At 46.9% G+C, this 16,735-nt stretch overlaps 2 protein-coding genes across 2 annotated transcripts; one reads left to right on the top strand and one right to left on the bottom strand.

Moving 5' to 3' along the window:
- Nucleotides 1-407: 407 nt before the first annotated feature.
- Nucleotides 408-2,760, bottom strand: LOC133883192 (beta-1,2-xylosyltransferase XYXT1-like). The gene is made up of 3 exons (XM_062322423.1): nt 2,345-2,760; nt 2,102-2,158; nt 408-1,997 (listed from the first exon to the last, which is right to left on the bottom strand). The coding sequence occupies exons 1-3, from the start codon at nt 2,577-2,579 to the stop codon at nt 703-705; spliced, it is 1,587 nt and encodes a 528-aa protein (XP_062178407.1). The 5' UTR covers nt 2,580-2,760; the 3' UTR covers nt 408-702.
- Nucleotides 2,761-10,679: 7,919 nt separating this feature from the next.
- LOC133931326 (uncharacterized) lies at nt 10,680-12,572 on the top strand. The gene has a single exon (XM_062378180.1). It carries the CDS (start codon nt 10,771-10,773, stop codon nt 12,190-12,192), a length of 1,422 nt encoding a protein of 473 aa, XP_062234164.1. The 5' UTR covers nt 10,680-10,770; the 3' UTR covers nt 12,193-12,572.
- The last annotated feature ends 4,163 nt before the right edge of the window (nt 12,573-16,735 follow it).

Below are 16,735 nucleotides of genomic sequence, written 5' to 3'. Positions count from 1 at the left end.
CAACCCCAACCATCTCTCTAACTCAATAGATGGATTCCCGACCTCCAACAGTCCCAAACCTAATCTGAGCTCCGCCACGTCACTACCCATTGTCGATCTGATTGCTAACATGAACCATCTCTCTAAGCCTGGTAGATCGAATCCCGATCCCCGATAATCCCAAACTTAATCTTAGCAGCGACAATGAAGAGGTACGGCGTGAGGAGAAAGATAATATTGAAAGTGGGGCTCTGTTGTCAGTGAGGGAAGAAGGAGGGTGGACGGCGAGTGGCTTCGCATGGTGGTGGGCGGATGATTGGCACGGAGAGACCCGATTCCGTCGGTGCACCCAATCTCCCAGCCTCAATTAGTCACGAGTCACGACAGTGGAACCTCTTGCTGTGGCTCCAACACAATAGCTGTTTCTCACATGATTTTGTTCTTTTTGTTGGCTACACCTGCAACTTACAGTTCGACACGTACGCTTCTCACGATTCTCGACAAAGAAAGAGCTAGTATATCATACAAAAACGTTGCTGCTTTGGGCAACAACGAACACTAATTGAGTGTACAGAATCTGATTTTGCATGTCGTAAGAAAGATCGAAAAGGAAAAAAGAACAAAAAAAAGAGATCGAACACCGTATCTTCTTCCTGTAGTCACATCACATCTCGCATGGACAAGGAGAACAGCGGGCGATTAATGTCAGTCGAGGACTCGAGGTCACCTGAGGAACTGGATGGCCTTTTGGAGGACGGGGCTGAACCTCCGGACGTTGAGCCGGACGTCCTGCTGCCCCAGGTAGATGTCCTTGACGAGCGACCAGCTCTGCTTGTGGATGGGCATGGGGTCGAGGAACACGGGGTGTCCGCGCGGGAACACCTCCGACAGCGTGCTCTCCTCCGCCGTGATGTTGTACTGCAGGTACCGCATGTTCATGTCCCGCGGCGGCACCCCGTACTCGTCCATGGCCAGCCCCTCCATCCGCCCCAGCGGCACCACCTGCACCACCACCGCGTTCATCGGCAGGAACACCAGGTTCGTCAGCCCGGACCCGTGCACCGCCAGCATCGCGTCGAAAGAGTTCACAAGCGCCGACGCCTCCGCCATGCGCGCCTGCCCGCCGTCGCCGTCCACGTTCCCGGACGCCGCCGCCGCCGCGTCGGCGCTGTTCTTCTTGGACGACATCACGTCCGACGTCGTCACCTCGAAACCGACCTCCTCCGCCAGCGCCACGATCTCCGGGAGGTTCACGAACCGACGCCGCGACCGCCGGGTGATGATCAGCAGCCGCGGCTTCCGGCCCGGCTCCTCCTCCTCGTCCGTCCGGATGGCGTGCTCCCGCGGCAGCGCGTACCGCCACATCAGGAACCGCTTGAAGTCCACCATGGACAGGTTGTTGGGCGCGCGCCGTGGGTCGATGCTCAGGTCCTTGTGGCTGCGCAGCCCCACGGTAGCGCGCCGGAAGCACCGCACCTCGCCGCCCTCCTCCTTGTCCAAGTCCACCGCCTCGTAGTTGGTCAGCCCGTCCACGATCTCCCGGTACTTGTGGAACCACCACCGCTGCTTCTGCGCCACCAGCAGCTGCACCTCGCCGCCCAGGTGCCGCGACGTGATGAACAGCGGGATGATGTTATCGTTGAAGTCGTGGTAGTAGTTGCCGCAGTACCCGCCGTTGGAGTACACCACCGCCGGCACGTCGTGGCGCACCGTGCACGCGGGGGCCTCGTCGGCGGTCACCAGCCGCACTGTCATCTCCGTGACGCCGCGCATCACGCGGGCCTCGCCCTTGCGAGTGTACGGCTGAATCCTCCAGCTCGTCGCGTTCGTGCTCGTGCCGTTCGGGCCGAGGCCCGTCACGTTCGCGCGCAGGCCTCCTCCAGCGGCGCGGCTCGGGGTGATCACGAACACCTCCGACGTGCTCCCGCGAATGCGGATGGCTCCCTCCAGCTCGCAGACGTCGGACCTCGGGTCGGCGAAGTCGCACCTCACGCGGGGCTCCGGGATGATCTCGTCCTCTTCATTACACGATCGAAACCAACACAAATCGACATTAGAACTCTTCACTAGAATTTGGAGAAATCAAACTGTTTTTAGTAGCATGCGGACATGCCGCCCATACCTACTAGTTTGAAGCCCCTCCTGCCATCCAGCAACAGTGATGGAAATCCCGGCTTTCCTGAAAATGACACCATTAAAACGTCAAAAATCTCAATTTCCATTGGGAAGCTCTAACTGATCAGTTCATCATTCAACAACTGTCAGATAGAACTTGAACACGACTAATGCGAATGCAAGTAATGCTTCTCTGACGCAATGCAACACATGGTGATGCAATGGCACTGCTGCAGCTGTTACTACATACCTGTTGTGAGCATGACCATGTATCGATCAAACGTTGGGGAGTAGATCACCAAGAACTGAATCGCCCCAATGAGCAGCAGCAGAGGGAGGTTGCAGAAAGCTCCCCTGCTCTTCTTATTCCTCGCTACTGGCTTCATCTCTGCAGAGGCGCCACCTCCACCCACTCCACAGACAAGATCAGCAGCTTTGCAACCATACAAAATGGAGAGCTTCAACTCTCTGATGCTGGTAGCCATATATGCATTGCATTTTCAACTTTTCAAGCAGGAGTACATACGCAGGCAGGCTGCTGAATTATGATTAGTTAACTGGAGAGGAATTAACAATGAATTGTAAATCGTCAGGCCCAGCGAGGCAGGCGCTAGTGGCGATCAATTAAACAATCCATCGGCTCGTCGGTTGAAGAACCAGCTGGGGCAGTTCATGGAAGCCACGTTTCTTCGCGCCCTTTTCTTTTTCTTTTTCTCACGAGAACTGACATTGCTTCGTCTTTTAGGCTCGTCATATTCTTTTCCTCCGTAGCAAGTAGACCAGCGAAGTCGAGTCGCTGGAATTTACGAGCAGAGCTGTCCAGATCTTCAGATGGCAATCGTGATTGCTCTAATCGAGATCAAGCAGGCAAATATGCCGCGTTCATAGATAAATTGGCAAGTCAAATGTGTGTCATGTGGCGTCTCATGGTTTTAGCACTTTTTAAAACTGAGTGAATCCAGAGGCCAGATCCATGGCATTGCAAGTTTACAGCAGGTGGTGATACGTGTTCTCTCCTCAGATCTGTCAGTATGGCATTTCCTGGTCTGCACCAGCAGAAGGAATTGTTTGATAGCCATGGGCACATGGGGAAAGGAATCGCATGAGCAAATGCAACAGAATGGTAGGGGAGATTAACCAGATCGCAAGCTTGTACTTTATTTTTGGTATTGTTATTTTCTGACTGGAACTATGCACTTTATATAAAGTACTCCTATATAAAGTGGCAGCTTATAATTCAGAAGTGAGCAACCGTTAATTAGTAGTATATATATGATTTGCGTAATCATGGTGGTTATAGTTTCGCCTCTTTTGATGCTTATATACTGACTCAAAAACTGCATCTTTTAACTGCCGCCAGCCTGACCATGACAAAGAGACAATTGTAAACAACAGCGAGCTGCAAACTAAAAAAACCGAAACAGCAAGCTTGCGAAAAGTACACTCGAACCGACAGGCTATGAATGCAATGCACAAAACAATGAGGTTAAGAGATAAACACAGATGGACATGGAAACATCCGGCGGTCTGTGGATGGAGTTTTCTTCTTCTTAATTGGAATATACTTTCAATTTTTTTTTGGTGAAAATGTATCGTATCATATGGTTGACGGATGATTAGAATAGGATGTGTTGACTAGCATCTGGCGTCAGGTAGCTGCAGTATTCTATTGCCATTTGCCAGTTGCCATCATTCTCAATTTGCAACGATGCTGCATTCTGCCTCCACCAGGCCCTCGTTTTCTACAATGCTTTGGCTGGACTAGGACTGGCAATGGGTCTGGACTGTCAGGTCCCGTTATATTCGGTGGGCAGCGGCAGGGGTATAAGCTTGGCTCAATGCGGGGTCAGGTACCCGATTGGTGATCGGGTAGGCGCAAGGTAGGTTTTTGCAGGAGGGCATCCACGGGCGTCCGAAAAGGCCCGGCGACAGTTAGCATCTTAGCCTAGTCCACCGATCGGTCCCTCCACATCCCAAATCCGCAGCCGCCGCCCACCAGGCTAGGCGCCAGCTGCCCTATGGCCTCCGCTCCGCAGCTCTCATGGTATCGCCCGCCTCGACGCCACCCGCCTTGACGTTGCTCGCCCACGCTCGACTCCTGCTAGGCCATCGCAACCACGCCCTGATTCCCGGCTACCGCCACCTTAGCACCCGTGAGTCCCCATCGTGTTTTGGGTCCGAGGGTAATTTTGCACCCGTTAAGTAGTTTGAGTTCGGATTGAGTTTTTTTATTAAGGTTTCGAGTCGGGTGCGTTCTTACTGCACTCGGTCTTGACCTATCCCGTTGCCAGCCTTAGGGCACGTTTATTTTTATTGTTATTCTAACAATCCAAATTTTGATTCTCACAATCTAGAATCTGGATTGTACAATCTAAAGCAAACATCATCGGATTATTAGAATCTCTCCTCCCTCCGCTACAGACTTGATGTCTCCCTCGAGTGGCGGAGATGGTGTTCACCCTCGAGCACCTACACGGCCTTGGCGTCAAGTGGACATACACACACGGTGTCAAGCGGCACACCATCTTCCGCGGCATTGCTGGTTCAGCCAGAGGAGGAGCGAGGAGGTGGGGCGAGAGAGGGAGACGACGGATGATAAGTGAGCTCGTTGCGGTGGCGCTCTGGTGAGGGAGGGGCTAAGGCGACCCCCAAAACAGATTTTGGGTGTCGAGGTGGTGTTGTAGACAAGCAGGGAGGAGAAGGGGCTCACCGAGGAGGGAGATCGACGCGGTGGCGCTCGGAGGAAAAGATAGGGTGCTGCGGCGGTGGGCTCGGTTGTCAGCGGTGGTATCCATTTCGTAGGCACGTGCGGAGAGGAAGGGGTGTTGCGGCACCGCATGGACTTGAGGAAGCCATAGCTGGACTTAGCTTCGGTAGAGATGGCGCGGAGAGGCGGGACGACGATGAGATGCGGCCACTGGCGAAGATGCTCGTCGTTGCGCTAATATGGTGGGCGGGGCCGAAGACGAGGTCGTGGGTGTGTTCCTGGCGATGGTGCGATGCTCCAGCCAAGAAGTCATGACGTGGGGCTCACCATGGGCGGAGATTAGCGTGTGCGGCATCACGCCAAACGTGAGGAAGAAAGGCACTGGTGCGGCAGTGCTTCGAATTTGGAGGGCTGACGAGAGCGGCTGCACCTTCGATGGAGAAAGAAGTGAACCGTTATTTTGTAATGGCATGATGACTAATGTGTTACAATATGCTAGAAGCAATTTTTCCTTGATTGTGACATAATCTAGTCTTAGATTATAAATTATGGATTATAGAATCGCTCTATTTAGATTAGAATAAAAAAACAAACAGGTCCTAGACTGGAAGAAGAGTCACCAAACAAAAGTGGATTTTAGCTCGTTGAGGTGCGAAAACCGAGGCATGACCCAGATCGATTGTCAAGTGGTTGGCCATTAAACAACCCAAGAGTCCCGGGCTATGTATTGCGGCCCGTGAGATAGTCCGAAGAGGCCACGGCCCAGCAAAGTCACGCGACAGGACCCGAAAAGGGGTGCGCCCGTTGTATACCGTCGCTGCCATACATATCTCGTCCTCCCCCAAACTGACCAGCCTGATCACGTGGTCAGTAGTCAGAGTGGATACTACTCCTGACCCAGTACAAGTCCTCCTGCACCAGCGGCATGCAACGAAATACATGGGCACAGCACGACGGAACCGCGGGTAACGGCGGCGTTAAGAGTGTCATTGCCACGCATTCCTCTCAACGCAAGAACCCCATCCATTCCGCCTTCTTCCCCCCCCCCCCCCCTTATGCGATCGATCGTGTTGTGTGTGCCGCGTTGCCAACGGCTATGAGCAGGCTCGCCGCCGCCGGGAGGCCGGGCTGGGCTGACCTCCCGCGCGACCTCCTTGAGTCCATCCTCGGGCGCCTCCCTGGCCGAACCGCCTCCGCCTCCCCGCCGTCTACACCGTGTGGCAGTCGACTGCCGATGCCGCCACCGCCACGCGGCTTCAGGTCGTGCTATCCCCGTGGCTCATGCTCCCATTCAACCCGACCGCGCACAAACGCACGAGGGGCTATGACGATGGCGCCAAGTTCTTGGAGGCACGGTTCTTGAGCCTTTCGGATGGCAAGCTGTACGCCATCCGGCAGCTAGCTCCCGCCATCTCCAACCGCCTATGCATCGGCTCGTCGGACGGGTGGCTCGTAACTACCGACGCCGCCTCGGAGCTGTAGCTCCTGAACGCGCTCTTCCTGGGGAAGAATGCGTCGCTATGCGTCCTTGGACGGCTAGTGCAAACTCTAAATTAATAGATATTTTTATCATGCTATTTAGTATATATGTTTAAATCTTTTTATATTAATGTTGTGCTTATCCTATTATCAATTTTATAGTAAAATCCGGTTTAAAGAGTTTGGCATAATACCTAGATGATTTTCTGCTATATCTCAGCCCTACAGGGAGTGGTCCAGTGGGCTGGTGTGTGCGCGCGAGCATTGTAGCATCGTGGCACTGTAGTATCAGGACTTTAATCCAGTATCATGAGTTGAAGGAGAGTTGAACCAACTTAAATAGCCGGTCACCAGAAGCATAATAACTCCGATTCGAACATTTTACGCGAAGCAAGGACAAAAACATAAGTGGGTTATTATGTAGGTGTGGTTCACCCAATGTGTGAGTAGGCCTAATGCATTTTCTGGACCTGGGACGTTATAAATGGTATCGAAGTCGACCTTTGCGATTTCACGGGCACATGTGGATCAGGGGCACAGACATGTGGCCCACGATGTGTGTGGTCCCTGTGCGATCATATAGCATGGCACATGTCCTGGTACTGGACACACGAATATGGCTAAGAGGGGTGATCCTGTATATTTGTCTTGCAAGGATAAGTTGGTTTAACACTCGATGAGGACGTTGAGTTCTGAGGGGAGGGGGTGAGTGTGTGATATCCCAACCCAACCGAGAGTGACCCATTGGACTTGTGTGTGCATGAGCACTGTAGCGTCAGAGTTGAACCAACTTAAGTAGTTAGCCACTAGAGTCAAAATAGCTTTGGTTATAACCTTTTACCCGAAGTGAGGATGAAATTGTAAGCGATTATTATGTAGGTGTGGTTCACCCAATGTGTGAGTAGGCCTAATCCATTTTCTGGGCCCAGGATGTTACATTTTCGTACCACAATAATTTTTGTGAACTCCTCAAACCAACAGATTGCAACATATAAGCAGTAACTGCATTGCAATTGGTGTGCATCCACGTAAGTTTCTTATAGACATGCCGATAAAATAGAATTCTAGTTTCTTGATGCTCAAAAATATTATACCATATAAAAAACACATTTGGTGTGTTTATTTATACACACTATCATCAATATGGGGTTCAAATTTTACTCACATAAGCACATTGGCATATTACCAAAAGGATACTAGAGTTTCTTTAATTTGTTTATGATTCAACTGTGAGTTTATCACCTAACATCTTGTTTACTAGTGTATAATATTATTGAAATTTATACTCATTTAAATAGCTATGAAAATGATAATCTTCTAAGATATTGTGTAGTTCCTATGAAATCTATTTTTTTTAAATATTGGAAAGAAATTCCTCTGTTGTATATCTTTGCCTTTATTTTAGACCCTAAAACTAAAATTGCAGGTTTATATAGAGTTCTCATAATTCTAGGTGATGCTCTTGACTACGATTATTCTATTTATTATACTAATATTCGTTCGAAGTTATTCCATGTTTATAGTAAATATAGAACAAAGTATGTTAGAGTTCATCCGCAACGACATCCACTAGCAGCCACAGCAAGTAAGAAGATGATAACGTGGGGAAAAAAATATTTGGTGGAGGTTCTTCATCAAGAAGTTCAGACTCTTCATCACGATCGTCTACGAGCGTCGGAATTTCAACATCCAGAGGGAAGTTAACAACCTTCATCAATAATGACGTTATCAGTCATGAATAAGTAAATTTCAACATACTACAATGGTGGTATAAACACAATACGAATTATCCAGTATTTTCATTATTAGCATGATATTTGTTAACGATCTTCATATCTACAGTTTCTTCAGAGGCTGCCTTCAATCTTACTAGAAGGATAATTGAGAGAGAAGAACACATCTTACAAATAAGATGATAGAAATACTCACCATAGTAAAATATTAAGAACAACCTAAAGCGTGAATGCAACACAATGCAGAGAACATTGAGCTTGAAGATTTATTAAAAAATTTGTATCTAGATGCTGATAAGAACATGTCATTTCTAATTTTCTAAGTTGGATTGTATTTTTTTTCTTTGCTACAAAAGTTTTTAATGAGCCAACCTATCAATAAAGCTCATTTTTAAAATTAATTATGTGTCCCTATTATTTATGTTTTTTTAAATTTTTATGATTTTTTTTATTTTTTTCAAAAATGACCCACCACCCATCTCTCATCTTGGTCTATAAATAGCCACCATCCCAAACTACAAGTGATCTCATCGGTCACCCATATCTCTTTTTCTACTTGCTAGCCAGCAACCACTTCAACAAATTAATTCCATATTTCTATTTATGGATCAAGACACCAAAAACCTGTGTGCATGATCGTTAGTATGACAACATTTTGAAAAGATCTTTAGAGAAATAATTAGGGAACATGTAAGATTTGCTAAATGTAATATATGTAGCCATAAATTATATGTCAGGTCAACAAGTGGAACGGGACACTTGAGTAAGTATATTACATGTTGCAAGAAATTTTTTGGAGTTTCTTATAAAACCCTGTAATTTTTGGAGCATATGTTGTACTTTTTTTTCTTTTAGTAGAAAGGTTTTTAACGAGACAACCAATTAGTAAATCTCATTTTTATCAATTTTCTATATTTTTTCTTATTTTTAAAAATTTTGTAGCTATTATTTTTATTTTCTATTTTCAGATGTGCTATCGACCCGACCATGCTCCACCGTGCTGCTGGGCCGATTGTCCGTCGCCATGCCATCGTGCTCCATCAGCCCCCGCCATGCCGCCGTGCTTCGTCGGGCCCCATCGTGCCGCTAGTTTGGTCGTGCTGCTGTGCTTGACATGTCGCAACCATGCCTGGACCGGTCCAACACGATATGGTGGCTGACGGACCGTGCTGTGGGCCACACCTCTAGCACGTGGACCGGCACAACATGACCTGTTAACATAACTGTGCCTGACGGGCCATGCCTTAACCAGGCCTTGCTTAGTCGGGCACATATCGGCTCGGTCCGTCAGGCCCATTTGGATAGGTCTGCTTGTGCTCTTCACTTATCATGCCGTCGCAACCAACAAATGAGATGATGAGTAGCCCTTGCGGCCGTGGCCAATTCCATCTGAATTTCTCTTCTCTTTTTCCAAAAATCAAACACCGCAATAATTGTCACACATTTTTCACCTTTTGTCACCGCAATTAATGGAGGAGAATATTTCGATTTCTTAGATTCCCAACCTACCCAACTTCAATTACTTTGATTTGCAACTACTCCATAATTATTCCATTATCCATTGCATATAAGGTGCTACTTCTTCCCATTCCTACTTGAGGATTAATTCATTGTTAAATAGATATCCAGTTCACTTCTTCAGTACTTCTATTTTTCTGTCGTTCTAGGTGTTTTTGTTCCCTATATAATTCTTGTATGATGATCTCTTTTCATGCTTTGGCTGTTATGATATTCTCTAAAAAGTGTTGTCCTTAGTAATCAAGTACTATAATATTTATTTATTAATGTATTACTGTTATCACCAAAGAATGTTGCTTTTGTTGCGCACTTCTAATGTATTACATTATTATATTTATAGGGCTTTCAATTTTGTTTTGATCTAGGATCAATGAGATGTCAGGATGGGTCCTGGAATTAGTTAGGCTGCTCTAGTCCTAACTATAATCAAGATTTGAGCATCAGCACATGAGCAGTACTCTGGTAAATGCCGTTACCGTGTTCTGAAAGTCAGAGCTACTTTTGACAAATCGAAGTGTTTTCTTGACCCCCAATCCCAACTTTAGGTACAAGACAAGAACAGAAGACTGCATGCCGTCAAGCACAACTGCAGCCGTCCCTGAATGGTGCTCACCTGAGAAATGACCTTGCCCAGGTTGATGCCGTCAAGCACAACTGCAGCCATCCCTGAATGGTGCTCGCCTGAGAAATGACCTTGCCCAGGTGGATGAGTCGATCTTGGCGAGCTCCTGGACACCATGCATGCATGTACATGAGCCACACTGCCACTTGATTTGATCGTGTTTGACAGAATAGAGGTCCTGACCCATCACAGAAGTTTTATTTTTCTATCTTTTTTATGAAGCCGAGGACTGTAACATATAACTGTATAAAGTTGTTAAGGCGTGTCCCCTAAGTGGTCTACTAGAGTTCGAATCTCTTAGATGTCGTCGTATGTTTTTTACTTAATTTCGGTTTATTCGGTTGACAGCCGATTAAACCGAACCTAAAAAATCACAAAATTATAAAAACCATATCAAAAACCGGTCAAACTGGGCTGACCGTTTCGGTTCGGCTCGGCTCGGCTAGAAATGCAGTCCCACCCGGCGGCATGCAACGAAATAAATACATGGGAGAGACGGCTGCGTTGAGAGTGTCATTGGCAAGCACGCCTCTCGACGCAAGAACCACATCCCTTCCGCCTTAATTCTTCCCTCCTCAGTCCTCACGCGATCGATCGTTTTGTGTGCCGCGTTGCCAATGGCTATGAGCAAGCTCGCCGCTGCAGCCGGGAGGCCGGGCTGGGCCGACCTCCCGCGCGACCTCTTTGAGTCCGTCCTCGGCCGCCTCCCCGTGCCGGACCGCCTCCGCCTCCGCGCCGTCTGCACCGCGTGGCAGTCGGCCGCCGAAACCGCCACCGCCACGCGGCTTCAGGCCGTGCGGTCCCCGTGGCTCATGCTCCCCTTCAACCCGACCGCGCACAGACGCACGAGGGGCTGTGGCGATGGCGCCAAGTTCTTGGAGGCGCGGTTCTTGAGCCTTTCGGATGGCAGGTCGTACGCCATCCGGCAGCCGGCTCCCGCCATCTCCAACCGCTTCTGCGTCGGCTCGTCGGATGGGTGGCTCGTAACCGCCGACGCCGCCTCGGAGCTGCAGCTCCTGAACCCGCTCACCGGCGCGCAGGTGACGCTGCCGTCCGTCGCCACGCTCCCGTTCGTCGATGCCATCCGCGACTCGGACGGCCGTGCCGTAAGCTACAACCTTCGGTACTGTTTCACTGATGCTGACGGCAACGGAGACGAGGTGGTGATCCCACCGGAGACAGTCGCGCCGGACAGGCTCCGGTACAAGCTCTACGAGAAGGCCATCCTCGTGTCCGCGCCACGGCGGGTGACCCCGTCGGGCTCGTGGGGCGGCTACGCCGTGCTGCTCATCTGCCAGCCCCTGCACCGTCTCGCCATCGCCCGAGCCGGGGACACGAAATGGACTCTGCTCATCAACACACCCGCGCGCTGCTGGGTCGACGCAGTGCGCGCGTCCTCTGCGGCCAGCGCCGATGGGACGCAACGGCGAGCGGTGTACACGATGGACACCGCGGGGCGCGTCGAGGCCTGGGACATGGACGCCACCACGGACGCTATACTGACACCGTCCAGGGCGATCGCACCTCCGTGTTGCTGCACGGAACGCGAGTGCTCCATGTCGGCAGCGTGCCGCAAGTACCTCGTGGAGCTCTCGCCGGGGCACCTGCTCCAGGTGCACCGGCTCCGGGACGCGGCGCACGCGCGGTACAAGTGGGAGCCCCGGCCGGAGCACGTCGAGTACACCACCACCAAGGTCGTGCTCTTCGAGTGGACGGCCGGCGCGGGAGGTCGTGTCCAGTGGGCGCTGGTGGACGGCAAGGACACCAGCCGCGTCTTGGCCGGTCGCGCGCTGTTCCTGGGGAAGAACGCGTCGCTGTGCGTCCCGGTGGACGGCGGCTGCTGCCCCGAGATGAGGGGCAACTGCGTCTACTTCACCGACGACGGGCAGTGGTCGCACGACAGGTGCCACGAGGTGGCGCCGGACGTGGGGGTGCTCGACCTCGCCGACGGGAGCTACAGGACGCCGCGTGGCGCAGTGCGCGACCTGCTCTGGAAATGGCCGCCCCCGGTCTGGGTCTTCCCGTCGATCGCCAACTGATTGATCGGCTGTCTGAATGGCAATGCTAGCTGGTTTCATGAGATGTTCACCAATCAGGTCACGTAAGTTTTAGATATTTTCTGGAACTGTGGCGGCTCAAATTCCCGTTGGCCCGCTGCTGCATGTGTCTGTGTGCATAGCTCTGCATACCGCTAGTCTGCTTGTGTGAGCTGTAAATTTGTAGAAACTTAGTAATAAGAACGTGTGTGACAGAGATCAATCTCTTGTTGGCCTCATGGAACGACACCATGCTGGTTGGTACACAGGTCAATCTCTTGTTGACCTCATGTAACGACACTCTGCTGGTTGTAGCGATGTCGTCTTCATCTTTGCCATAAAAAAGGTCTTCTTCTTTGCCATAAATAAGTCTTCTTCTCGAAGGGGGCGTACGCTTGACGCTTGTAGCAATGTCAAGCGAGTTCAATGTAGTTATATTTTTATTCATTATGGATCAAACTCTGAGTTTACTCATGGTATATCTTATCAAGACGAAATTTTCTTTCAATTATAGGTGACGTACCTGTCAATAACGAGGTATTTATGGTGATTTTGTCAATTTTAAATTTCGTATCTCTGATTTTCAGTAGACGTTGTGTAAGTGCATACGTGTGATAGTGCGAGTGTATACATTTACGAAATGTTTTAAAAGAAGAGTACCATCTGGTCTTTTTTTTAGTTAGTACTATTTAGTTCTGAAAGTTGCAGAGATGAAAAAGGACGAAAGCCCACTACAAATGTTGCAAGGGATGGAGGCCCATGCATGCATGATTTGTGGCCCGTCACATCTACCTGGCCGTTTTTCGATCCATCCAAAAATCATACAGCGGTCATAGTTGCGGAGCAGATAAGCTTCAAAGAAATTCATTGTCCATACGCTTTTGATATTCGTCGCTTAGTTTTCTTTCCATTTCGGAGCTGGTAATGCTTCAAATGTTAGTTCAAATGTAGATTTTTAGGAGTAGATTCATAGGCCATATATAATCAATTGGTTCAGTTCAAATGTTCAACGGTCACAAATATAGTTAGTTATATATGGTGCAAACTATCTACCCGAGTTGTAGTCCTAGACTCAACATGTGTGCTCACATCGAAAGAAATGGCTATATATGTCATTGATGGCTTAACGTACTGTTAGTATAGGGACTAAAGTTGTACTTTCTTCATCTAAACAAAGTTTGTTCATCTTCCCCTTTCGTTGGACCACGAAAGCCAAAACATACACTTTTCTAACTAGACTTTTTTTCGACAATGAGGAAACCCCATTTCCATTACTTGATAACAGAATAGTTAAGCACAGTCATTACGGACCAGATAGGAGAGGAAAGCTTACAAGCAAAAGGAACACCGACACAACCAGAGAGAGCGTAAATGAGATGACAATCATAACTACTCAAAATAAGCTAAAGTCAACGTAGAAAGATTGAACTAAAGCAGAATAATAGCAAAGTTCTGAAACAGGGAGAACCATCCTCAAGTCATATAGCATCTGGATCATCAACAGAGCGACTGAAGGAAGGAACATTAGGAGGGCATGATCAATCTTCGTCTTCATCATCAAAAGGATGCTCATCCTCAATTGGAGGTATACCAGAGAGACGCATCAACTGGTCAATGGAGGGGGGAGGTTGGGCGTTACCAGGAAACCTCGTCAGTTGATTAGTGGAAGGAGGAGGATAAGAGATGCCAAGCAAACAACAACTGTTTCACTGTTTCCAATAAACCTTGAGCACCGCATATGAGATCATCCTTACTCATCTCTTTAAGAAGCTTTGCCCAAGTAGCCAAGAAGGAACAAGCGAAAAATGATGTTAGTGGGATCACGCAAGAGCTTCTTGTCAAAACATACCCTATTGCGAGCCTTCCAAATAAATCAACAAACAGTAGTAATACCAGTGGTAGAAAAACTTGTGTTCTTGCCATTACCCACTAGGATCTTCCTCCCTTGGAGATAAACAAGCTTAACTTTGATTAGGTCCGCCCAATAGAGAGAGTCACTAAACTTGTGTTTAACCTCAACAACAGAAGAGTTCTGAAGATACTTTTTCCTAACAATGGAATGCCGCATCCCATCCCCTTTTTCAAGTCTCCACCACCACTTACAAAGAACGACAATGTTAAGTTCAGAAAGGATTTTAACATCAACCTCTTTTTTCTTCGGCAAACAAATTTTGTCCTAATGGACTAGATGATTCTTCATTTTAGTTCCACCACATTGCTAAAATAACTTCTTCCTGGCAATATCAATCTTTTTAGGGAAAATTATGAAAATACCATTGCAAAAGAACTCTTGTTGCTAAATACCATCGCAAAGTTGCTGAGTTGCTAAATACCATCGCAAACACGAAGAACTCTGGAAAATACCATCGTCGTTGCATTTGCGACGTTAAAATGCCATGAAAAGTACTTGACAACTTCAATTTTCCTCTATTCAAAATAGTGGTTTTCTGTTGCTCCAAAAATCTTAGACCTTTTTGTATATGTTCCATAATCTATGTGCAACCTATTTTAATTAGATTTACCCAAAAATCTCATGTATAATTTAAACTAAAATTCTCCAAAAGATGCTACTTTTATAAAGTCTAACAATTATTAAAGCCTCAAATAAATTCCCAAAAATCTGAAAAAATTCACTAATATTCTTATTATATTATGAAAAAGCGAGTTCCTTTGTCATGCTCCATTTTTATCATTTCACGTGATATTCTTCTTTTAATTCAATTTGATTTTCACCATATAACCTAAGGCTGAAAATAATTTTAGAAATTATTACATCACATAATAAGAATATTAGTGAATTTTCTCAGATTTTTGGGAATTTATTTTAGGCTCTAATAATTGTTAGAAGTTATAAAGTAGTTTTTTTTGGAGAATTTTAGTTTAAATTCTACATAGGCTTTTTGGATAAATCTAATTAAAATGGTTTGCAAATGGATTATGGAATACGTATAAAAAGATCTAAGATTTTTAGAGCAACAGAAGACCACTATTTTGAATTGAGGGAAATTAGAGCTGTCAAGTACTGTTCACAGCATTTTAACGTCGCAAATGCAACGAGGATGGTATTTTCCAGAGTTCTTCACGTTTGCGATGGTATTTAGCAACTCAGCAACTTTGCGATGGTATTTAGCAACATTGCGATGGTATTTTCATAATTTTCCCATCTTTTTAATGATAATTTTTGGCATTTGATACATTGACACCTGGTAAATGGAGATATTTGAAAGACTAGCATTAATGAGAATGAGTCTATCACCCATAGATATTAAATCACTTTGCCAAACATCAAGCTTTTTGAGGACTTTCTCTTCCATTTTCATCCAGTTTATAAGGAGTCTACTAGGGCTAACAGGAACTCTCAAGTATTTAATAGAAAAGGAACCAATTTGACAGTGAAAAATATTAGCATATCTTTTAGCTATAGAGTGGTCACCCCCTAAAATCATCACCTCACTTTTTTGGAAATTGATCTTGAGGCCAGACATCAATTCGTACATGTATAATAATAAATTGAGATTATTTGCTTTAAAAAATCATGCTAAAGACAAAGAATTGTGTCATCAACATATTGCAGAATTGCAATATATACTAACTTAAAACATATGGGGGACAGGCTAGTCACTTGGCCATTTTTCTGAGGAGTTGTGATCATCTTAGCCAAGAAATTAACAACTAGATTAAAGTGGAAGCATGACAAATGATCACACTGCACCATCCCTTTATGACTACCAAAGTAGGAACCCATATTATTGTTCAACTTCACACTTAAGGTGCCATCACAAACCACTTTTTTGATCCAATTTTTCCATTTAGGACTAAAACATCTCATATCATACCACTATTTGGCACAACATCTCCAAGTATTTCAAAAAAGTCCTGAAACTCTTGTTCAGTTTGCACGGCAGAGGCTGAACCATTCACAACCGCAGTGGCGGACCCAGGATTTTTTCATAGGGTAGGCATTCAAATTTTTAAGACTACAAATTCGGTAAAAGAGTATAAAATTTGATAAAAGACAATGCAAATTCGGTAATTTGGTATAATATCGTAAATTCAACAATAAATCCCAAATTTATAAAACCGTAATATAAATATGTCAAAAGAATTGAAGGGATTCAAGGCCGACATGCAAATAAGCAACTCCATATTTACCTCATCAAACCAATTGTCAAGCTCTTGCCGAATTTGAACAATGACACCAATATACACTTCATGTTTCCAGAAAAACGAAGCAATATCTCCCTGCCTCTTCATCTCTGTAAAGCAACTATGATTGAAACCAATTATTCAGAAAAAGTGACAGTAGCTGTGAATTGGCCTCCGCCGCTGCCACGGTAGGCCCGTCAGACGATGCCAGGGACACGCGGACACGGTCCTGCTCGGCTGCTCCTGCTAGTCTGCTACTGCAAGAAAAACCAAACAATGCGATTCGATCATATGAGGTAACGAGAAAATAGAAAACGATGGAAGTGGGGCTGCGGATGGACCGATGGTCGATGGATGTACTCACGTACTGACGTACCAGGTGCAAGCCTGCAAGGTGCTG

Source organism: Phragmites australis, chromosome 10, assembly GCF_958298935.1.
Source record: "Phragmites australis chromosome 10, lpPhrAust1.1, whole genome shotgun sequence".
NCBI lineage: Eukaryota > Viridiplantae > Streptophyta > Magnoliopsida > Poales > Poaceae > Phragmites > Phragmites australis.
The sequence above is the reverse complement of the archived record's forward strand: the minus strand, read 5'-3'. Positions and strand labels throughout refer to the sequence as shown.